This window comes from Syngnathus scovelli, chromosome 9 (genome assembly GCF_024217435.2).
Source record: "Syngnathus scovelli strain Florida chromosome 9, RoL_Ssco_1.2, whole genome shotgun sequence".
NCBI classification, from domain to species: domain Eukaryota; kingdom Metazoa; phylum Chordata; class Actinopteri; order Syngnathiformes; family Syngnathidae; genus Syngnathus; species Syngnathus scovelli.
This window is the reverse complement of record NC_090855.1, coordinates 4,387,132-4,411,602: the sequence shown is the minus strand read 5'-3', so window position 1 is coordinate 4,411,602 and position 24,471 is coordinate 4,387,132. Positions and strand designations below refer to the sequence as shown.

At 40.0% G+C, this 24,471-nt stretch overlaps 4 protein-coding genes across 7 annotated transcripts in view; 2 read left to right on the top strand and 2 right to left on the bottom strand.

The window, feature by feature from the left end:
- Positions 1–1,564: 1,564 nt before the first annotated feature.
- Positions 1,565–6,613, bottom strand: paqr7b (progestin and adipoQ receptor family member VII, b). The gene is made up of 2 exons (XM_049731335.1): positions 6,450–6,613; positions 1,565–4,940 (listed from the first exon to the last, which is right to left on the bottom strand). The coding sequence occupies exon 2, from the start codon at positions 4,932–4,934 to the stop codon at positions 3,876–3,878; it is 1,059 nt and encodes a 352-aa protein (XP_049587292.1). The 5' UTR covers positions 4,935–4,940; positions 6,450–6,613; the 3' UTR covers positions 1,565–3,875.
- Positions 6,614–8,089: 1,476 nt separating this feature from the next.
- On the bottom strand, positions 8,090–12,904 carry stmn1b (stathmin 1b). Of its 2 annotated transcripts, none has more exons than XM_049731348.2 (7): positions 12,704–12,904; positions 9,737–9,763; positions 9,291–9,463; positions 9,015–9,167; positions 8,776–8,928; positions 8,507–8,698; positions 8,090–8,424 (listed from the first exon to the last, which is right to left on the bottom strand). In XM_049731348.2, exons 1-7 carry the CDS (start codon positions 12,714–12,716, stop codon positions 8,386–8,388), a joined length of 750 nt encoding a protein of 249 aa, XP_049587305.1. In that variant the 5' UTR covers positions 12,717–12,904; the 3' UTR covers positions 8,090–8,385. The 2 variants fall into 2 exon arrangements, with proteins under 2 accessions (XP_049587305.1, XP_049587306.1); XM_049731349.1 differs by lacking the exon at positions 12,704–12,904 and adding an exon at positions 10,257–10,388.
- On the top strand, positions 11,236–16,249 carry serinc2l (serine incorporator 2, like). The gene is made up of 10 exons (XM_049731299.1): positions 11,236–11,402; positions 12,081–12,242; positions 12,338–12,525; positions 13,224–13,303; positions 13,414–13,551; positions 13,636–13,805; positions 13,937–14,027; positions 14,253–14,403; positions 14,477–14,683; positions 14,951–16,249. The coding sequence occupies exons 1-10, from the start codon at positions 11,364–11,366 to the stop codon at positions 15,087–15,089; spliced, it is 1,365 nt and encodes a 454-aa protein (XP_049587256.1). The 5' UTR covers positions 11,236–11,363; the 3' UTR covers positions 15,090–16,249.
- A 3,010-nt stretch (positions 16,250–19,259) lies between these two features.
- The window catches only part of LOC125975509 (transcription factor HIVEP3), a 33,412-nt gene continuing 28,200 nt past the window's right edge, over positions 19,260–24,471 (top strand). For all 3 annotated transcript variants that reach the window (XM_049731162.2, XM_049731158.2, XM_049731160.2), the window contains exon 1: positions 19,260–19,524. The gene's annotated coding sequence lies outside the window, so the exon portion shown is untranslated. The remainder of the gene's footprint in view (positions 19,525–24,471) is intronic.

Genomic DNA, 24,471 nt, shown 5'->3' with positions numbered 1-24,471 from the left:
TAGAAGCACAGGGGCAAAGATGAGCAAGAAGGTCATCTTTTAGTAAATTCACACCGTAAGGAAATTAGGCTGCAGTATGTTTATAAGGCTTAATCTGTTTAACAATTAAGTTGAAGACCAGAAACATGAACCTGAACCACAAACCCCTCTAGTATCCATTAGTTACTCTGGAAACCTTGAGAAAAAAAAAAAAAAAAGATATTGCAGAATACAATACGAGCTACGGCTTTGCTCATAGGAATGAAAAAGAACCTCCGCGAGAAGAGTGAGCAGCTAAGTCAAAAGCAGATGTAAGAAAATGGATGGAGTCTGGTGGAAGCAATTGATAGAGGACAGGAAACAGGCTGTAAAGCAATTATCACTATCTCAGCCATTAGAGTTAGGACTGTTTGAGTGAGGAATATTGTAGACTAATCATATTCTACATTAAGGGCCCCATCTCGTAAGCTTTAAATTACAGTGGGGCCTAATCGTGAGAAAATGCAGTTTGGAGATGTTCAAATTAACATAGCATGTGATTTGGCTCTTAGTGAGGGTCAAGGGTGTCGTATGGATGTGAGCCACAGCTTTGCAAAGTACATTAAATATTTGACGGACCCAAATACATGCATATGTTGTATATTGAAGCAAAAGCTCTTGCAACTTTAAGAGTGCAGCATTGTCAGCCCACACAAACATACACCTCAGCACTTAAAACATTTCTCAGCAACAAGAAAACCGCAAAATGCTGCACTGGTTTCCTTTGCAGGCAACTGCGAGAAACACATTGCGTGATGTCATTTGTCAATATGCAACGTAGACTGTGTCAACATGAACAAGATGCTTAACCCGGGAGTAAAGTGGGGTGATAAATCAGTGCTGCATAGGCGACAGTAAACTCGAGAGATGAAAACCAGGTAGATTGATAGTGCATTTTAAAAAAGGTGCATGGTGTTGTTTCCATTCCTTCTGAGAACTTCATAAAGGTCACAGCGTGTGATTTTTATTTGTTATTGTTTGTCAAGGAGGATTACCAGGATTATTTTTGATGAAACTCCAAATGCTGAATATTTCATTTCAAGTAATGATCATTTATGTCCGGGGGCAAATCATTGACTAAATTATGTTTTTATTAAATCACTAATGACGACTACAAACAATTACTTGTAAGCAATAATTCGATTGGGGGGTTAAACACGTTGAATTTTTTAATTTCAATCATGTTTCCTCGTTTTAAATTATACTAAATGACAAGGCTGCCCTCTGGTGGTAGTAAGGCGAATGGCCAACCAAACAGGAGCCTTTTTTTTTTTCTTAAAATATCTAATAGGAGTGATAAAATAGCTTTGTGTTGTTCAAACTGTTGTACAGAATTTATACGTAAATAAATAGGAATTTAATATAGTTTAACTGAGGTTCTTACTGTATTTACGCCGTGACGTCTTTCGGCCAATCAGCTGTCCGCGTTTAATCACGTGCTCCCTACCTCTCCTCCTCTTCATCATTACTTATAACCCACTTTCACCTTCTTTGTTTGTTTTCAATTTTTAAAGCTAAAATGAGACAAGATGACAATCTGGGAAGATTTAAGTTAATGCAACACTTTAATTCTTATAAACATTAGTACAGCCAGTCACACAGTCACGAGGCAGAAGACATTCTGGCCCTTTCTCACCCTGCTTTCTATAATGAAGGCAAACCTGGGTGGCGTCATTAGAGGCTTTGTTAACACATTCACTTTAACACATAGCTGCCCACGTTCCAGTTCTTCTTTTTCACAACATGCAATTTAGATAATAGGTGACAAGGTGTCAATTGCAGAGAAAAATACTGTTCACAAATTTGCTTATTACTCAAAAAACACTGGTACAAAAACAAAATTGACCTAAATGTTGTCATTTGTGGAGAAAATATTTTCAATTGAAATAAAGAATTGATTCAAACATATAAAATATTCCCACGTATGACTTAGATCACCCCCCCCCCTACTCAATGTTAAATTTCAACACAAATAATAAAATACCTACAATAATAGTATTTAGGGGGGGGGGCGTCATGCATGTTAACATCGTGGTCAGCCACAGTAAGTACAGTGTTGATTCAGGCAGTGCGTAACGACTCTAAGGATTTTCAATTAAACCCACCACATGCGCTTCTGTCAGGACATCATTTAAGTCATCTCTGAAAATATCTTTCAGTAGTGCCTTCATTATTGGAAAAAAAAAAAACATTCATAAAACACCAAGAGCAGAGAATGCTGCAATGAATGAAATCAATTTTCCGAGATTAACATTTTAAAACATTACCAGTGAACCATAACTGCGACTAGAGCCAAAACAAACTTCAGGGCAAAAGTGCACCAATAGGAAGAAAATATTGTATTTATCTCTTTATAATCTGTTAAGCATGAAGACATTGAAACATTTGAAAGCACGCAGCAAAAAAATCAAAATGTGGTGTATTCCTTCTGAAAAATATAAATATCAGAGTGCTATTAGGCGGAAAGCAAAGTGATAAATGTCCGGTTTTCAGAAGGAAAGCAACACTTACAGTGCAGAAAAAGCTGTCACACCAGAACATCCGCATTATATAGAGATAGACATGCTAGAGGCACATACTGTACAATTTAATCATACAAAAAGAAAATCATATCAAAAGCAGATCATAGTGCACATACAAGCCGCAACGCCGTGGAATGTTGAAAAGGCAAAAGCTGAACTTATAGCACTTTGAGAAATGTAATCTCCCAACCCAAACAAAACTTAAATGTAATTTTACGTCATTTTGTTTGGCATGATTATCATAGAAAATACAAAAAGAAAGAGAATAAAATAGGATAAGACAAAAAATATTTTTAAAAAAATACACAGGAGCATCAATGTTATTGGTCTGCATAAACTATAAATCAGACTTAGGTTTTTTTTTTGTTTTTTTTTTTACAGCTAGCGAAAACATGCATTTTGGATGGGAATGAAAACACTCCAACTTAAAACACAGTTGCAGACAATCAACATGTATCCCGCCTCCAATTATTCATAATACATTATAAGACTTTATAAGCAAAACAATCAGGTTCCTTTAATCAGTCTCTATAATAGCATTGAATCGTTGAGAAAAAAAAATGAGCGTTATGTTGAGACTTCATATTAAGAACTGTTGCAAGCATAAAAAAGTCAACATGATACAGGGAAAAAAAAATTACAATGAAATGTGCGCCTGTGGGATTCAACGATCCCCTTGCTGACTACTAAATGGGCTGTAAACTGTTCACTGTGGTTTGGCAGATTACACAAGGAAGTCACTGTTACAAAATAACAAATTACAATAAAATTGCTGGTCACGGTGAAGCGCCGGTGTCAAACTCGAGGTCCGGGGGCCATATCTGGACCACACTCACGGAGCTAGGGTTTTTATTTTCTTAGGGAGGTTAAATTTCTTAAAATAAATGTCGATAACGATTAATTATAAGTTCCCTAGAGAAAAAGTCCAGGGTAAATTAAAAAAAATGCCCAAAAGTCAATCATTTTGCCTGGCACCTCGGGGGTCCAAGCAAATTTTGGGAGGCAGTGCCCCTGCATCCCCCCCTCTACTTCCGCCAGTGCCACCACATCATTTTAAGTGACTTACAATTGCAAATCGTATGCTCTGACTTCATATATATTCATATAATATACCGACAATTTATGTTCCCTTTTAATAACATTGAGACAATGCAATCATTTAATCTCCCTTTCAAAATAAACCCAAAACTTTTTTGTTTACTGGATTCTGTTTTATATACGTGATAAAAATGACAATTACTGTATATGGGTTCAGAATCATAATGGGAAACCAGAACTACAATATGGCCCTGAACAAAAATGAGTTTGACACCCCTGCGAGATATAACATTGCATTTAAGCGAATTTTTCATGAAGAGAAGCATGCACACGTTTGCGCACGTAAAAAGCAGTGAGCGCACTACAGCAGGTGGTAAAGATAAAGAGCGCCACGGCGTCGTGAGCCAAATCGCCGTGGAGTCGTTCGTAGAGCGGCCGCCGTTCGCTGAAGTCTATCCGCAACGCTTCGATCTGCACCAGGGTGCTGAACATGACAAACACGTGAAAGATCTGGTGGCCCTGCCCGATGAAGTCACACTTCCCCGGGAACCAGCTCTCCGGGTGGGGGCAGGAGAAAAAGTAGGCGCCGATGAGGAAGAATAGCACTTGGTAGAGGTGGTAGACGACCACCAGGTCGGAACAGCCTTCCTGGTAGCTCGCGTAGATGCGGTGAACCACAGGACTGATGTCCAAACAGTAAGCCAAAGCCGAGGGCACCACTTGGAAAAGCTTGTGGGTGAGCTTGGGCACGGTCGGACTGGCGTATTTGCCGTAGCAGCAGCCGAAGCACGTGAGCCAGGCTAAGAAAGCAGCGGCGGGTAAAAAGAGCCCTTGCACTCTTGCGTGCCAAGCTTCTTCGATGACGTAGTAGTAGTGTGTCAACGCGCTGCCGTACTGGTAGACGGCCACGCCCACGTAATCGAGGAAGTAGAAGGTGTAGTGAGAGAGCTCGGATTTGGCGGACAAGAGATGAGCGAGGGCGCTGAAGGAGAGGTAGGTGAAGGAGGTGAGGAGGATGATGAAGAGGGGTTGAGCGTGGGGGTCTCGCAAAAAATCAACCGTCTGTGAGATCTCCTGCCATTTCACTAAGATGATGAGGGCGGCCAGTAGGTGGGTCCATACGTTGATGGTCTCGTTGTGCCTTTGGAAGAGGGTGAGGAAGTAGTAGCGCCAGCTATGGTCCGGCTGCCTGTAGCCGGTGAGGATGTGACGCTCTTGGAACACCCAGGGAACGTCGGACACCTTGACCGTGCAAGGTAGTGTAGGGAAGGCCGACTCGAGCAGCTGAGGGATCTGACGCAGCTGCTGGGCGTTGATGAACAGGCGGCCGATCTGCTCCATCACCACCGTCGCCATGGCAAACTGCAAGCAGGGAGACGAGGGGGAGGGAGAGGAAGAGCATAGAGCTTAGTATAGTGAAGATTAGAGATAACGAGTACCGATGGTTATTTCAAGGTAGCGGTACTCTCGACGGCCATTTTATGATTAGGGACTAGAAATTAGATGAATAGAAAATTGCCGTTCATTTTATTCAATTTGAAGGAAATTGCTATATTGGGATGTATAGGTTTTTCTTTAAAATAATTTGTCATTGGTTTTTGGTATTGGTATGGGTGACTGCGGGTATCTGTCTAAACAAAGTAGTATCGAACATTATTACTTACCATTATATAAATGTAATCATGGTAAATGTATTCATTAGCATTCATTTTTTTACTAGATATTTTTTTACAAACTGGGTTGGAAATCAGAAGTCATGGAAAATAGTGACAAGAAAATAAATGAATGCTAATATAAAAATAAATCATGTTTTACCCTAACCCATAACACACTATGTTCAATTGATAGTTTAATATGCTAAAAATTCATTAACTTCTTACAAAAATTTTTTTTTAATACTTAACGAGGGCCCACATGGCTGATTTAATCATCTAATAGCCAAAACCACATTTCTGAAATGTGTTATTGTGACTCAATTTGCAAGGCCGAGCCGCAAACCTAAAAAAATGCTTGCTACGTTATGTAGCAACTTTTTATACCTTCACATTCCTACATCCACCGGAGCCAGAATCCAATTCTGTGCCAACAGATGTTAAGCTGACACCATCACTGGGTAGCCATTGTACTACACCCCCCCTCCAAAAAAAAAGAAAAAAAAAGACTACAAATTCAGACAGTTTGATTCTATATGCCCACAACTGAGTACTAAATAATTCTGTCATTTCATTTTTATTAATAATTATTTTCAATAATGTATTTTGAAGCAAGTAAAAAAAAAAAAATAAATAAATCAGGGTCATTGTGGGTATGAAGCTGATAAAAACCTCATTTTTATGAATACAGTAACCAAATTAGAATGTCAAGGACTCTTTACTAAAAGACCTGTTAGACAAGTCTCGTGAATTTTTCCACGCGGGCGCGCGCGCGCATGTGCGTACAGTAGTGAATGGGGGGGGGGGGAAGATTACGTAACAATGACCATCCGAGGTCCACACCCTTTTCCCCCAGCAAAGGTTGTGTACGTGATTTATGCACGTTTGATTTATATTAAAGGATAAATAATCGGGAATTATACAAACACCATTGTTGCACTGTACAACGAGGCGGCCCTGTTGCACTCATTGTATATTCTATCCACCAAATCGTGCACCTGGTAGACGTCTGTAAATCTAAAATGCTTTTTTTTTTTTAATCTACATTTAATCACAGCAAGGGTGTTTTATTCCACCCCCCGTGCGCATCACACAAAGGCGATCGGGCGTTTAGCGTGGAATTACTGATAACCATTCACTTGTGGGTTTTCGTGCTCGAGGCGGAAATCTTCCTTTTATCATCTGAAGTAATGATAGCAACCCGCAAAGACTCACATACCTGAAAATGGTGGTATCAATCCAAAGTCTTAGAATTTGCAGACGATGAAGGACTGGCTGCCTGATAAATTTTTAAAAACATTGTGCGACGAGTTACACGGATGGAGGACGGCTGTGGCTGGAACGGTGCTCGGCGGTTAGGGCGCAGACTCCAAGAGGATGGCAAGGTTTTTTGACAGACGGTTCTTACAACCAATCAGAAGACGGAGTTGGGCTTCTTTTTTGTGACATCCTTTATTTCAGCCAATGAGAGCTGTTATCCGGAAAATCAACCCACACCACAGGGACGGTTTGCCACAGTCATAATATGTGCCACTTGGATGACACATTTAAATCATGTGAAAAGCAATCAAGTGTAGAATATCACCAAAATGTAATGTTAGAACAAATTTGACTTCAATTATTTTGTATTATTCAATTATAGTTCTTAGGTTCCAGTCTCCCCATTTGCTTTTTCTTCCCATACTTGCATGGATTTTTGTTTTGCCCTATGAAGTTGAACTCGACCCCTGTCTGTTTTAAAGTCTTTATTTTTTTGCATTTATTTAAGTATGTCGTCTAAAAAAAAAAATTGAGAAAATATTTAGAGGTCAAAGTTCAATAACAATGTTGCTTTAATCAAATTGAGTGTCTCAAGACTACCTACACCTATATTTTGGTTAATTCCACAAGTCACTTTGGTTATGATGTTCTTTACTAAATGAGATATGAAACAAGCATGTTTGCCAACAAGATCTCGTTTTCTCATTCTCGTGTTAGGCGTTCAATAACAACATCTCTATTGTTTGTCCGAGTCAGAGATTTGCATTGTGTCCTCGTTCAAGTCAGGGAAACCGATTTTTTTTGTTGACTATGTGGATTTTGAAACATTCAGGGTGAGCAGTGACTAAACTATTATGCATGCAGCGTGACTGGCATACAAGTGGGGGCACGAGGAGCAGAGGGCGTTGAGTGATCAACGATGGTAATCGAATAGTTTTGTGCAAAGGCGCTTTGTGCACTATCTTGCCCTCATTATGTCAATGAGACATGTATCTGAGACAGATAATTGGTGTAAGACAGTTAGTTTCCCTGAAAATAGAATAACATCGACACACCTTAAACTTGTGAACACTTGTGAACTTGGCAGGTTTTAAGCACTCAGCAGAATTTTGAATAACAGGTTGGGTGTCAACTGTTGGGCCGGTAAAAGCTTTCTCAATGACCATCTGCCAAAGAGATGGATTGAGCATGCTAGACAAGGTGATCTGAAAATTGCCCACAAGGTCACCAGATTGAAGTTTGTGTCTTCTTTGTTATAAATGTAAATATGCATAAGTATGTATATATGTAGTTTGTCAGCCACCCAAAAATACATCATTAAAGCTGCGCACATGATGTCTAGACAGAGCTAAGACTATCACGAGACTTTTTGCTGAGCAACTGGAGGAGTGCATTCCAGAAAATCATTTCACTGACACTTAACCGTGACAGAGTATCATTGTTTTCTAATAAAATTTACATGTTACGATTTATTTGAACTCACTCAGTATTTTTCAGTTTTCTCTAAAGTGTGGTAAACCCTCAGCCATTCCTGATTCTGCCACTAGGTGTCAGTAGTGTGAAACCACAGGAGAAATATCTCAGGGCCCCCCAAAAAAATAAAATGCACCTTGCGTTTATTAATAATCATGCTTTATTACAAAAAAAGGTTTTACAAGAATGAATAAGAAATGAACAGTACCTGCAACTTTAACCATAAATCGTACGACAAGTGCTGCATATGGACCAGTAGACTAATCGGAATGCCCAGTAATAGAAAAACAGTAAGCACCACAAAGAATACAGTGTAATCAGCCGCCAACAGGAACTAGAAAGGCACTAATACTCAGCTGCAACTATTAAAACCATTATAATGCAAAGCTTATCCTTGAGACTGTCAGCATTCATAAATTCGTTCACTCCCTTGTCTTCTTTGATTCTTCAATTTTCTTTTCCTGTTTAAAAACAAAAGGATAAAGTAATTGTTTTTTTTGGAGTCTCAGTTGAGCTTTAAAGATTGACAAGACCAGTACATACTTTCTCTTTGAGTTTCTTATCGAGAGCAGCCAATCGCGCTTGGCGGTTTTCTTGGTTTGCTTCCATCTTCTGGTTGAGCTTCTCCTCAACTCTCTTGCTAAAATTGCTACAATCATCCATGGCCCTCTGGAGCACTTCTCTCTCACGCTCTCGTTTCTCAGCCAATTGCTTCAGCACTTCAGCCTCGTGGCGCTAACAAAGACAAAAGTTAAGTGTTTCACCTTGCTTTAAGATTTGTCTTTGGAGTCCATTCATGTTTCGTAACTTACTTTGTATCTCTCCTCTGCAGCAAGCATCTTCTGAGTAAGCTTCTCCTGAGTGGTCTTGCTGAAGTTGCAGCATTCATCAAAGGCCCTCTGAAGCACTTCCTTCTCACGTTCTCTCTTCTCCGCGATATTTTTCAGCACTTCGGCCTCATGGATCTGGCAAAAAGTTAAAATTGCATTTTGTTACACTTTTTGCAGTATTTGGTTGATTTGTTATATATTCATTTGGGTTGTGAAGATACCCCGTGTCTCTCTTGTGCCGCCACCATTTTTTGAGTGAGCTTCTCCAGTGTATTCTGGCTGAATTTGTCGCATTCATCAATGGCCCTCTGGATCACTTCCTTCTCATGCTCTCGTTTCTCTGCTAGATTTTTGAGTAATTCAGCCTCGTGGTTCTTAGAAAAAGACAAAACACAATTGAGCCTGTCAAGTTCAATGCAAATGATAATTAATCGTGATAAGTTTGTTGATTTAGCAAATGTTCATCCAGCTCTTTGAACTACTCGTGTTGAAGATACCTTGCGTCTCTCTTCAGCACCCTCCAGCTTCTTCATAATCTCATCCAGTGAAATTTCTTTCTTTTGGACAGGGGACAGTGGAAATTGTACTTTTGCATCAGGGGAGGTGGGTCCCAGGATGAGCTCAAAGGCGTGCCCTGAACTACGCTTGTTCAGCTCCTTAACTTGGAGATCTGTAAAACCACATGGGTCGGACATGACGGCATGAACTTTAAGTTGGTTTTGATGGTAATTTATTGCATATCAGACGCTTAACAAATGCTACTCACATTAGGAACTCTAGGTGCAATTGATAATCTTGCAAATTAAGTTAAATTTGCACAATTTATTTAGCAAATTCAAATTAATGATTCAAGGTTGCTGGAGAATTCCAAAACTAAATATGTTCAGTGTAATTCTTTCCAACTTGTCACATTGCAACGCAGTTTGCATTTTATTGCACCTACCTGCAACGTGATCCATTTCAGCTGAGGGTGCTTGTACATAGTGGAAAGAATAAGCACATGGATATTAAAACGAGTCATAAATTTAAACACCAATAATGCGTAGTTATGTTGTTTTTCTGTAGACGAAGGAGTGCAGCAAAAGCGCTAAAACAAACAAAGACCTCGTGTTTGGGGAAGAAAAAAAAAAAAAGTCAAGTTGTGCCCTGCTCAGCAATACACACAACCCATATGAGACGCAAGCGATAGACTTGAGCAAAATTCATTTTCACAAACACACGTGAACGGCATTTTAGAGTTAAAACTAAAATAGAAAAGTATATACTAAGACAGGCAAATCAAATCTAACATGGCGTTTTGGTCCAGGTGCAACTTTCCATTGTCGCCATGTTGTGTAAATAACATTATATTACCTGAAGTTGACTTCGATTTAAAAGTCGCAAATTTTAACAGAATATTCTTGAAGTTTTTTTACACACTAGCGAGCGATATGAAGGACAATTTAAACGATCATTGTTCTCACCTAATGGTGTTTTAAGTGCTCAAATATGTCTCAGCTCTTAAGTTAATGTCGGAAGTCACCCGCCAACTGAGCAGTCTCGCGCACAAAATCGGATGCATGGCGTCTTCTCAGCTTTTAACGTTGATTGGTCGAAATCCACCAATCAGAGAGCGCCTGTGACGCTAATCTAAACCGCAACGGCAACGGTGACGTCACAGCGAAAACCTCACTTCTAAACTCTTAAACACAAAACACTACTAGTTTTTCAGAGTCCTGACATCACCTGTTATAATAAAAATGTGATAGTGAAGATCTTGAATGGGTGCACAATAATGCATTCATTTAGCTTCATGTTTTCATGCTATTGATTAACAATAATAACTCATTATTTGATTAGCTTTTGCTTGAGGCTTGTTTGTCAATTGTAACTTCATGAATCGGCCATGGGATTGTTTCTTTAACCAATCTGATTTCTATTTCATCCTTACAGGTCCAGACGCTGGCACTCGAGGGCATCAACAAGTTTACGTCCTCTGAGGTTGGTCAAAGATCATCTAGAAAAAAAAGGTCTGTAGCGATCTGCACACTCTTATGAATTTATAATCAGCATCTCTCGGTGAGTATGATATTTTAAGATCTATTATTGTTTTTTTTTTTTCTTTACTGAACTCATGCTTGTTGTTTGTGGTGTTTGTTATATTGTAGTTTTATGTAGGCAGATGACAGGGCTTCAGATTTTTTTTTTATTATTAGTGGCACAATGGACCATAATCTGAAATTTTAGGGACGTACAAATCGATTTATGTCAATGATCACGTTTCCACTCATTTTTACCATATTAGGAAGCTCTGTGGCACACCATGAACACTGTAGAAAATGGGTGGATAATTACATGTATAGTTTGCAAAACATTGTGAGAACATTTATTTTAAAAATAAATGGGAAATGAGATGTCAAGTAGACTAAAAACATTGATTTCAGTTAGTCAATCTTCACGCCGTTAGGTGGCGACGTTTTGTATAGCACTTATTTGCCAGCCAACAAAAACCACATTCCTGTTTGTCTTCAGACAGTTTACACACGGAAGCTGAGCGAATATACATCTAATCTCAACATTTTGACGTCACCATGGGAGCATGTATGGCACTATGTTCTTTAGCCAGCTGCGTAAGTATTTTTCGTCAATTTTTCAGTCTTTCTTGAATGGTTTCGCCTAAATTTAGTCGAGGCTCTGGAACAAAACAAGCAGTTGGCGACGCCACGGAAAAACGACCAACTTCCGAGTTTATGAGTAACGAAAATATGCAACGGAATATGGAATGATGTGATGGCGTCTATCAAGATACTTAACATGGGATACTTAGTTACATTTATATTTGAAAACTACGCAAATGTGACGTCATGTTATTCAGGAAGTTAGCTTTACAAGCTAGCTCTCGTCGACCCTCAATATATAAGCTAGGCGTTCGTTTTCACCTGATTATAATATTTTGACCAGTACGCCATTAAATATTTTTGCTGACCCTCCACACCCTTTCTCGTTTGCGGTTTAAAAATCGACATAATTTTTGATAATGGTGGCAGTAATTAAAAAACGCCCTTCCAATCAATGACCTACTTGTGGCGAGCTCAGTGTTTGTAAAATGACGTCATTTTATAGTAATTGACAAATCACTCGTCATGACAATCTGTCAATCAAATTATTTTGGTTTTAGCCTCTCCTTGTTTTTCAATACAAACACAATTGTTTATATGCAAGCAGGGCTGTGTTTTGATTAATAATCGACCTAAAATGTCAAATATAAACTAAAAGTGTCCCATTTGATATCTTTTGCAATCTTGCAGGCTTCGTGTCTGTGTGGCTCTGCACCATGTCTGCTGTGTGGCTGTTGTCCCTCCTCCAACAACTCCACTGTCACACGCCTGGTTTTCAGCTTCTTTTTGCTGCTCGGGACCTTTGTGTCAGCCATCATGATCTTTCCCGGAATGGAAACTCAACTGCGCAAAGTGAGCCATTGATAATTAGTTTTACGAAAAAACCCTGACCAAGTTATTTTGCGTATTGTGATTAGACGTGTTGATTTAATTTTTGGTTCTTTCAGATCCCGGGATTCTGCCAGGGTGGAAGCACCATACCGGGCTTTGAAAACCAGTTCGACTGTGACGTCATCGTGGGCTACAAATCTGTATATCGTATTTGCTTTGCAATGACCTGCTTCTTCTTTCTCTTCTTCATCATCATGATTCGCGTCAGGAGCAGCAAAGACCCGCGTGCGTCTTTGCAAAACGGGTACATGTTGCTTTATATTTCACATGTCACGTGACTAAGTTGTTCAAAGCCAGCCATTTTCAGTCATCAGATCACTGACCATTACTTTCGAGCCGCTAAAACATTTAGTAATGACTTTTGATTGCAAAATAATAATCTATTTGGTGATATACAAGCACTGTGAGTGACATCTACTTACCAGAGCGGCACATCAGCCATTAGTGTCTGGTCATATGATGTTCATGTCATATTCCCCAGATGGTTGTTGTACTTTGGTTCCTTTGTGACACACATCCTTCTGCAATCATATCACATGCTCTGTGAATTATATACATATCTGCTCCATTTCCAAATGTTTGCTACTGTCTGACTTAAAGTCTGCTGAGTGCCACTGCTTGTCATGACAGTGAAGTCCATCCTTTGTCAACAGTTTGGGAAAAAGAAGTAGTTTTGAAATTGAGTTGTTGCACTGCTGCCCCCTGTTGGTGGCTTGGCTCATCAAGCGCTTGGAAAAAAAAACAAAGAACAAAACTCCTCCTTGGCAGCTGCACTGAATGTTGTAATTTTAATGTGTTAATTGTGCACGTTATGTTTTTATAGAAAAAAAAACTGTGTTCTGAATCAGATGTTTACAAAAGGCGAACAGACTGGAAATGTGTTTGCATTGTTGACTTAGCTATCCTGCTTTCTTGACTGTTTGTTTTTTGTTTGCTTTTCAGTTTCTGGTTCTTTAAATTTCTCATCCTAGTTGGGATTATGGTGGGAGCCTTTTTCATCACTGATCCAGTATTCCATACTGGTACGAACAAAATGAATTTATTTAGTCGCAGTCTATTTTTTAACAGTGGTGTTGACAGCTGTGTCTGGTTTCTCTTGTTTCTTTTTTTTTTTTTTTTTTTTGCTTCACAGTGTGGTACTATTTTGGACTGCTGGGCTCCTTTTTATTCATTATCATTCAACTCATACTCCTCATTGACTTTGCCCACTCCTGGAACAAAGCGTGGGTAGAAAGAGCTGAAAATAACGACAACAAGTGCTGGTATGCAGGTATTGCAATTTAATTTCTGACGTCTCCCGTAAATTCTGTAAATGTTCTGTAAACATTGACCCAGTTTTTTTTGTGATTGCCAGGCCTGCTGTCTTTCACCTTCTTGTTCTACGCCCTGGCTTTTACCGCCATCGTGTTGTTTTATCATTATTACACGCGACCGGATGACTGCACAGAGCATAAGGTCATCATCAGCCTCAATCTTATCTTCTGTGTCATCGTCTCCATTGTGTCCATCCTCCCCAAAGTTCAGGTAACTAACTTTTTAAAACCTTTATGCTAGATTTTAATCTCTAAAACCGCAACCTAAAATGTCTTTTTTTTCCGTTTCTTAGAATGAATGTTAGTTTAGTGTGAAATGTATGTTTACCGTGTCACTTGCAGGAAGCCCAGCCTTACTCTGGCCTGCTGCAAGCTTCTCTCATCTCTCTCTACACCATGTACGTGACTTGGTCCGCACTCACCAACAATCCAAGTGAGTCTCATGATGTCTCATTCACACTTCAGTCATTTGTGATTAATATTACAACAGACGCCATTGTGCTAAGTTCCGGTCATTTCTGGTTATAGCTCCCATGTGTCTTATATTTAATGGTTGCATTAGTTTGTGTACCTCAGGAAACTCTTCAGCAGCAGGCTGAGATTGTAAATTCCTAAGTAGGGAAATTCCATAAGTGCTTCTATGGTTGTGATGTCACAGATCGCAAGTGTAACCCCAGCCTACTGAGTCTAGTGTCGAATGTCAGCACCATCTCACCCTCCAGCGAGCCCCCACCAGGCCAGTTGCAATGGTGGGATGCTCAGAGCATCGTTGGCTTGCTCATCTTTTTCTTATGCACCATCTACGCTAGGTGAGTTGGGCCGTCTGCACACATTTTCTATTCTATCTATATTTCATCTGACTTTTTCTTCCTTGTTTCCCAGCATTCGTTCATCCAGCAACACTCAGGTCAACAAGTTGCTGCAAACGGAGGAGGGCGGCGGCGAGGCTGGAGAAAACTTAGGACAGGACGGCGTGCGCAGGGCCGTGGATAACGAGGAGGACGGCGTGACTTATAACTACTCGGCCTTCCACTTTCATTTGGCTCTGGCGTCGCTGTACATCATGATGACCCTCACCAACTGGTACCTGTAAGTATGATTTGCCAACAGATGGCCGCTCGTGGGGGGTTCGGGAGTCCCGGCAAGACGAGAGAAAAATGCGAATAATTGATGCATGTTTAAAATTAGGAATTATAAACTGTCATTACGATTCTGTCCACTAGAGGGTGCACAAGAAGCTTGGTTTGCAAATGCACTCCAATTTCAAATAAAGGCCTCCTCTGACTTATATAATCGCTATGTTTGTACATAAATGTTTGAACTTGTTTCACTTAACGGTTCTTTTGCCTCTCACAGACCCGACACCACCACGCAAGCCATGCGGAGCAGCATGCCGGCCGTGTGGGTGAAGGTGTGCTCCAGCTGGCTGGGTCTCGGCCTGTATCTGTGGACCCTCGTGGCCCCTCTCGTCCTCCCCAACCGAGATTTCAACTGAGCGGCAGGTCTTTTTCATTTTGGTTTGGCTTGCTTTAGCGATTTAAAGGACTATAAATGAGGTGCAAATAATACAGGAAATGCATGAAGATGTTTTTTTTTTGCCTTTGACTCGGTGTGATAATCAACCGCAGACACTAATGGGTCAGGTTAATAAGAGCTTGAGCTACAGGACGATTCTATTTTCCAATGACTCACCTTGATAGGCTTCGACCTGTCATCTGATATGGCGTGACTGTGTGAACTGTTATCTTTCTGCTGAACTTTACTTACCAGACTATCACACAAGCTCAGAGACTCGACACTTTCGCAATCGCACAAATGTTTCTTACTGAAGACCAGAAACACCAGACTTCCTGTTAACAATGTCTGGACCCCCCCTCCGCCCCCCTTTTTGATTATTTTGAGAACTATTTCAGTGCTGAAGCAACACGGGGAAACCTCCTTTCGAGCCCCCCCTGAGGGAGAGGTGTGCAAAAATGAGATAAGAATAAAACGGCACACCCCGCAGATGGTGGCGAGGGTTCCCTTTTTCTACGAGACTGACATTGCGCAGTCAGAGAAGTAACAAGGCTGCCGTTTCATTTCACATCTAATCCGGTCAAGGTCACACAGTATATCCCGAATGCAACACCATCTCCACGTCTGACTGTGGCCCTTGTTCAACCATCTGTACCTGCATAGCAGCACATATTGATTTTTGGCAGCGCGCCAGACTCACATGATGCGCACACGGGGCTCCCCGTGCTCATGCATATGTCATCATTTCCAAACAATTCAGCTGCAATGTGCGGAACAATCAAACCAGTTTGAAAACCCGTCTTTGCCGCGATGTGTGTTCCTGGTGGTTTTTAAAGTCATTACTTTCATTATATTGTGGTTTTCTACATTTCGCTGTGGATGAGGGGAGGTGTGCTGAGGTCTTGTTTGCGGTATTTAGTTTTAGAAAAGGCTTTTTCCAAGTGTTGTAAAATTTTACCACCATCACTTAAGTGCATTATCAAAGCCAATTTTTTTTTTTTTTGGAAAGGAAATTTTTCAACATTGCCTTCTCATTTTATTCAGAATTGTAAAATGCTGATGCGTGCTTATTTTACTGTACTGTTAACACCAAATCGTGTACGTTGATTTTATTATTACAAATTAAACACTTGGACTCGCTTTCTATTGTGATAGCGTAGTCATTTCATAAAAACACTTTCAAGGTTTCTCTTTTGTTTACGTCCAGTGATTCACCCGTGGGTGCAACCGATTGTACTCGATGTTTCCTTATCCGTGCCGTCGAGGTGATGCATATGTATGTTTGCTTTTAGACTTGCATCAAGGTCACGCTGTGAAAACTTTGGGGGCCGTAGACTTAACATGTGACTTGCATGTTCTCTCTGCAGGTGCTAATATTGCTAATTGCACTTCATGTTCATGTGCATACTTTAGATTCACTTGGTTGAGTTTTACTTTCAGACCACATTTTTCCATTATCTCAACTACATGCTCTTTGTGTGTTACTGTAAGAAAGCCTTTGCAGTCTTTATGGTGTTATTTCCTTCTTTGCCTGACTGCGAGGAATGTTCCTGTTAGTTCTGGCTGCCATAATAGTGGCCCAGTGCACTTGGCAATGTCTGCAGTTGCACATGACACACTGTGTTCTGCAGGCTGACTTCCCAGCAGCTCACCCGCGCCGCTCAACCTAATCCACATATGTCCTGAATATAGTGACACTGTCACGCTGTGTAACTAATTTCCTCCTCTTTGGAGACGAACACAACAGAGATGGTAAGCGGACAGTGAAGATGTTTTCATTTTATAATTGGTTTTGATTTTAGAAATCTCGTTTAGCTTTATGATAGACAAAATATTAAAATATGGATTTATTTAAAATAAATCTATTTATTCACTGAGTTTGAACTCATCAGACCCCACCATGACCTCAAAATGGCCTGGCTGGCTGCGAAGCAGGAACAATCTGTGTTTTTCAGACTGGAAATCCTGTCTTGTCCCCTTTTCAACAGTGCGCCTCATTCACATTGGCACGGTACACAAGTCCGGAACCCTGGCCCAGACGCTCTGTCGACTCGTATGTAGTCATCACGGAAACACACAAGATACTGTAGTAAACAAAGCGATGACATCATCAACCCTGAAGATAAATAAAATGTCAATCACATATCTGCTGTCTAGCTTAATAAATCTCACTTATTTCTTCATTTCTCATTTTTTGTGTTCTTTTAGAGATTCAATAATTCTTTGCACTGTTCCAAATGGAAAAAAAGCTTGTGAGCAGCCAACAGCATCCATCCAGGACGAATTAGCTCAACGCCGTAAATTAGACTTTTATTTCCACTAGTATCGCCACATCTACAAATGTGAGCTCAGTCATTCTCCCAGGAAAGATTGAAGTCATTTGCTTTGGCCGTTGACTCTGCTGTCATAAATCCCACCTTCATTTCCTCCGTTATCATCTGATGCAATTTGTCGCTGTAATACGAGATCAGAAGCTGCAATGTGCTGATTATCAACCACTTAGTGTAACTCTGCAACTGTGCTTGGTTAGGTATCCTGGGATTTTTACTCGTGCAGCCACTTTATACTGCCGTTTACTCTGACCTCAATTTTTTTCCTCATTATACCACGATGAAAATGTCAGGCAGTACTGTTTCTTGTGATTTTTAAAATTGTCCTACTTCATACAGCACGTTGGGCATCCCTAACCCGATGGAGTGAGAATTAATCCAAGCACCCCTTTCCCTCCATTGAGTGAATAACCTTTTTTTTTTTGGCAATCCCTGACTGCAGTGCAAGTACAGTGTTAGTAGGACTCTCCCGTATGCATGCTACCCCCCCCCCCCCCTTCAGAGGCGCAGCTGATGCAGTTATATAAGTCAGTAGAGTCGGCGTCTGCTGTGAGCCAAATGCCAGGCCAGTCTGGTTACATAAGCCTGTCAGAGTCATATTGTAGCATGCAGTAGGGAACGCTCACGCCGCTGCGTCTTCCTGCACGCCTACCATCGCCTCCTCTTGTCTCTCACTTCCTCCCACACAGCTTTCCTTTTTGCTCTCCTATTTTTCCTCCCAAAAAAAAAAAAAAAACATCCCTCCCCAACCCTCACACTTTTCCTTCCCTTCTTGCCATAGTGTTCTCAATATAAAGTGAGAGCAGATGCACAGGCTTTAAAGACAATGTAGCTTTTTTTTTTTTTTAATACTAATGTTAACTAAACACTAAGGTTTATTAAATCATTATTAGAAACTGTTATATTTGGGTATTTAAGTAGTTGAGAAAACAAATTATTTATATGAGCTATTAGAGTACACAGATTTTTTTTAAATGGAATATCATTATGTTTAAAAAAAGAAACACCAATATTGTCGCCTACTCATGTCGGTTTGAATTTTCTAGCATTGGAGAGGTCGTCTGAGGTAAACTAAAACTAAATTGCAGTTCTCCAAAATCTGACAGGGGGGCTCCACACAGTCACAAAAGATATTTGGAAAGCACACAAAGCAATTCAACTCTATCTCACCTTCTATATTTCAATGGGAGACAATGGAAGTACAGTAATGATTCTTGATTTCAGGTTTTAGTATATTGTAGCTCCTGGCAGACTGTAACGTGTCTGCATCCTCTTGTAAGGTATGTAGTAATATATGCATCTGATTCACAAAAGTATTGATACACATTTTTAATCATTTAATTGGTCTGCTGCAATTAAATAATTGACTGGGCAGGCCCGGATATGCGGCTTGTTTGGCTTGGAATGGACCGGATATGGATGTTTTCATGAACTTCCCGAAGGCCACCAGGTATGTTGATGACCCCTTGACTTGACACTTTAGTTCCACCTTAAATCGTAATTCTTTAGGACATTATCATAAAACAATAATTTCCTTTTCTATTATTCTCTATTATGATCATGAGCACAAGGGCCTATAGATTTTGGTTTTTGCTTATTAATTTTAATTCTGTTTTGCTGATTTTATTATTCATTATTATGAAATAATCTTAAAATATATACAATAATAAAATAATATTGAGATGTTAGATGGATCTATAGGAACTCATGTACGGTAATGGGGAAGCACTCCCGCCAGTAGCTGCTCCGTTCCGCTCATGAATATTCATGAGGTAGGCGGGAGCGGGCCAACCCACTGGAGGAGACTGAGAGGGGGGCGGTGCCGCCGGACCTGCCGCGCGGAGTGGTGCGGAGCCGGAGTGTGTTCTGCGTGATGTTGTTTTGTTGTGGCCGTCAGCTGAATGTGGACCCGCTGTCCGCTCTGACACAGCGGCGGGAAGCCCCCTGACCCCCCTTGACCCTCCCTCCACAGGACCCGTTGGCTCGGAGAGCGGCTCCATCCGCGCATCACAATCCAGGAAATGCGGACTGCTGGCCCGTTCGCCACCGGATAAATGGCTGCAGCGCTTTTACAGTAGCAAACTGGTAAATATAAAACCCGCTAACACGGCTTGTGTGTGGCTTTTGTTGGGAACATGGCAGCGGCTAAGTTAGTGGAAGAATGACGTTGACGCTTCCACATGCGGGCAGTGACGTGAAGTTGGCTCGCTCGTTGTCTTGGACGCGATGGAAAATATGAAAAGATGATATTGTTTTTTTTTTTTACGAGGAGAACAGGCAAGATGGGTACCGCACAGCAGTCGATTTAGGAAATTTAGTGAGGCGATCCAAACTGCTTCCACCTTGTTTGCACCGTATTGAAAGCCCCGTAAACAATTGAATAATTCCAAATTAATCAAGGTGCAACAGCGCATGCAAGATGGATCTAAAAAGGTAAACCTGTGAACTTATTTTATTGTGGACTCCACCTACACATGGCACATTTTTACTGGATGACATCATACTTTAGCTTCCCAAATGATTGTGTGCTAGGCTTTACTCAGTGCCACTGGCTTATTCGAGCTGGCTTATGTTAATAGACTTAAGTGAGATGTGTGCCATGTGTGGGGTTTGCCTTAAAACATGAGCTCATATTTGGGAGTAACATCTGTTCAGATAACAGGTGGATTAGTGACGGAGGCTCCTCTCAGGGCAGGTCAATTTTTATTGTTTACAGCGATATTTATATCTTCTCTTTGTCACAGTATGGTTATTTAGAGGAAAACATTTTAAGTTGCGGGAAAATACTTTTCAAAGTTAAATAATCGTCTTGTAGTATCTTACGATCAAGATGGAATTCTTTCAGCTCGTGGAAACCACCGCACCTGAGGAAGAACAATTTATCAGAAACAGGAGGCGTGACCGACAAAGTGTCAATTATTTGCGCTGGCCTGTCATCTTTGTTTTCAGGAGAGTTCTTGAAAGTTTTTGGGAATATTCACCACTTAGTGCCATAACAAATAAGTCATGCTGTCATTGTAGCAGACATGGCTAAAGCTTTTTTTAGGATATTATTGCTAGCTTTGTATTGCTATTGCTGTTTTGTTGAAGTTGGACAGCTTTCTTTGTGACGAATTATCACAACAATGCAGTTTTCTTTTTATATGCCATAGAAGATCAATATATACATATATTTGTACATATTCGTATGTATGCTAGTATTTATAAGAGTTTATATAGAATTTATATATATTTATAAGAGACAAATATGTCTCCCTCACAATGGTAGGTGTAGTCCAGGATCATAAAGCTTGAATTATAAAAATGTATTTTCATACTTGAACACTTAATTGCTTTAATTGTTTTCATTGCCCTAGTAATTCTTTTAATTGGACTATTATTTAGCTGTTGCCAACATTTTAGAAATTAAAGTTCTCGAGTTAGTTTTCAAGTGTAACATTTCATGTTTATGGTGTCCAATAACTCAAAAATGCATTTAAATTTAGGTCGACAATATATTTTATCCAACTAGTTTCACAATTCATTGTGATTTTTGCAGTGTCACCAAGCCTAGCTAGCTAAAGAGTTTCCACGCCTATAAAATAGGCTTCTGTGTATTTGTATATAAATATGTTCTTTTTGCTTTAAGCATCACTATTAAGAGCAGGCCATCTGCTTCCAAATAAATCATATTCAGATGGAAAATATATTGATGATTTGACAAGAAGCAATTACGTGTAAGAAAAGTTTGCTCTTGAGAAAAATATCTATAAAAACTCATGAGACAAGAATTTGCTTAGATGCACAGTGACAAGCCACAAAGCTTGAGGGAGGATGTCCCCTTGGACAGATAAGTCCAGACTGGAACATTTTGGCATGTCACATCAGCTCTGTGCTTGCAGACACAAAAATGAAGTATGCAAAGATAAGAAGGTTGTACCGTCTATGAAACATGGAGGAGGCCTAGTGACACTTTAGTAGCCTTTAAAAACCAAACAAAACAATTTTTGGCTACTCCTCCAATAAAGCCCAAAACACACGGCTCAAAAAAAAAATGTTTTATAAATTTACACAAACTTGTTTGGTTGCAGTGATTCCCCAGAAGATTGTGTAACCAAATATTACATTGAGGACATACCGTATTTTTCCGACTATAAGCCAACAAACTGGGTTATCAGGTGGATTACTTCACATTAAAGGAAAAACAAACCGGAGCAGCAAATTTGACATAGATATGGCGCACTGTCTATTTTTAAAATGAAAGGCTTAAGTGCGCCTTATAGTCAGAAAAAAACTGAAAAATATTTAATCTGTTTATTTCAATTACCATCACAAGATTTATTTCTTTAATGGAGGAACAACCAACAATTTTTTTTTCACGTGTGTATTTGCAGCTACACATGCAGTCCCAAGCATTTTTGTGTGAAAGCCAGTCCTCGGGGCACTGCTGCGGCATACCTCCTCAGCTCAGTTCTGTAAACGACTGCACAGAAATACAGTACGGTATCAGACCACAGCGGTGAAGGGGGGGATGAGTGGAGAAAGGCCAATATGCAATTATTTCTTATTGAATCAGCACAAAGCGGCAGGCTCACGGTGCGTCGCTCTTGTCTGGATGGAGACCACTTGTGGTGCCGGCTGAAGGAAAGGCGCTAACTCAGCAGGCGCCCAAGTAGCTCCTTGCTCGGTGTCCCTTTTTTTTTTTCGGGGGTGGTGGCAAGAAAAATTGACATCATAATGCAGTCGATTTTTGAAACATCCAGGAGGTGCTGGGGCCATTTTTGCCATTTATGGTTTCAACATTGTTATGGGCATGTTTAAAATTGGATTTTTCGACAAGCCCACACCCAGATTGGTGTCTGCAGTAGTTAAATAAGCACACAAAAACTGAAAAGCACAGCACAATCCCTTCCAGGATATTGGTTGACTTCATTTGTTCATCCAGTATTTGGAAAACCAAAAAGGTCAAATGTGACAGTCACGGCTAAATCATTTTGTCATCACTCTTTAGAGAGCGAGAAAAATACAAAACTACGTAGAGTATATGCGCTAACTGATGAACAAAAGTATCAATAAAAAATAATGACGCGCTAGCTAATTTTTGGTGTTATGTTTGTGAGGATTCTCAGTCGTCGACGTCATGGTAAAAGGCAAAGGTTGATTCGTTCCATCTGGACTGTGTGATGTAGCAAATTATGCTATTTGGCTAACGATATTTGTCAACGTCTTCTCATAACATACTTTTTTGAGGTCGCAAATGAGGCAAAGAAAAAGCACTCATGCACAGAGTTCATCCTGCGATGCTTGTGGCACTGAGTTCACTTGAGGTAAACTCAGGTGACGTGGTGATGGCAAACACTCGTGAGTCTCCTTCATAGGTGCACTTTTTTTTGTGGCATCAAAATCTGCCAAATAATTTTAGCAGCTGGACAAAGTTGTGATGCCCTTTTGTTTTGAGATCACTACTTTCCTTCATGTAAGATGACTCGGTCCTTTTGCTAGCATAAGGTGTGCAACATAAATACTGAGTAAAATGGATTAAAAGTACTCAAGCACTAAAGTAAAATATATATTTTTTATTGTTTTGACTTTTATGCTGTCAAAGAAATATGGCGGTGACCCTATAGCTTTGCTAATGTTAAGTGAGTAAGAAAAGAAATGCTAAAATGCTAACTAAATATTTAGCAAGTGTACACATACATTTCAATCTACTCTCCTACCATGTTAAAAATGTTAAGCAACAAAAAAATGCAAAATTGCTAATGCTAAAATGCTAACTAAATATTTAGCAAATGTACGCATACATTTCAATCTACTCTCCTACCATGTTAAAAATGTTAAGCAACAAAAAAAAATGCAAAATTGCTAATGCTAAAATGCTAACACAAATTTTCACAAGTGGATACATTTCAATCTACTCTCCTACCATGTTAAAAATGTTAAGCAACAAAAAAAAGCAAAATTGCTAATGCTAAAATGCTAACAAAATTTTTCACAAGTGGATACATTTCAATCTACTCTCCTACCATGTTGAAAATGTTAAGAAGTAAAAAAAAATACAAATGCCAAATTGCTAATGCTAAAATGCTAACTACATTTTTAACATGCATGTGAATCTACTTTCGAAAAACCAGCTTGTGATGCGCTAAAATAGCACTACGGCATCTAAGCGTGTTTACATGTGGTCTAGACATTTGTTTAAATTGCCATTGGTGCGGAAATTGCTATTTTTAAACCTTGGACTGGGCAAAATATATGTTCTTTAAAATACCCATATACATATTTTTACAGCCGAAATGTCTTCTTAGGAATGATGACTAGTTGCAGCTGGATGTCATTCTTGGTTGAAAGTGCCATCAAATATTGGCATTAAACTATCGAGTAGATTTTCCCGATGAGTTTGTTCGGACACAATAAAAATGAAATGCACCTCGCTGTGATTACAGGAGACTCGAGTCAACGTGCGTGCGGTCAGCCTGCGTGTGTTCCCCCCTTGTACCTCCCACCGGTGCGCCACTTAAGTCGGAAAAGGGCACTTTTCCGCCAATTGACACAGCCACACTCAATTCCTTCTTTCACCTGGCGTCCGTTCACCGCGCTGACTCAGCCTTGCAGGTGGCAACGTGTTGATATAAGTTCACCCCATGCCAACGGGAAAGAGGTCGTGTCGAGTTGCTTCCGCCTCAGCTTCTCGTACACATGTGATTGCGGCTTATGAAAAAATCTGGGGTTGTTTTTTTTTTTCTCGACATGGAGACGGTTTGGTTTTAATGTCTTTTTTTTTTTTTCCTTCCCAGGGTGTTGAACAGATGGCGTTGTGTCTGTACTGAAGAAAAAGTGAGCATGAGTGTTCAGTAACGGTCTGGCCTGCTTGACTGATTACTCAAAGCACCGAGTGTGTTTGCGTGTGTGAGCATGCTAGATGGTTTTGTTTTCTTTTAGACAACCAGAAACAACTATGTCACTGGTTGCATATAAGAAAACATTAGATCATAAAATCCTGATGACTGATCAATGTTTTCTTTTAATATACAAAAGGATGGGTGTCAAACT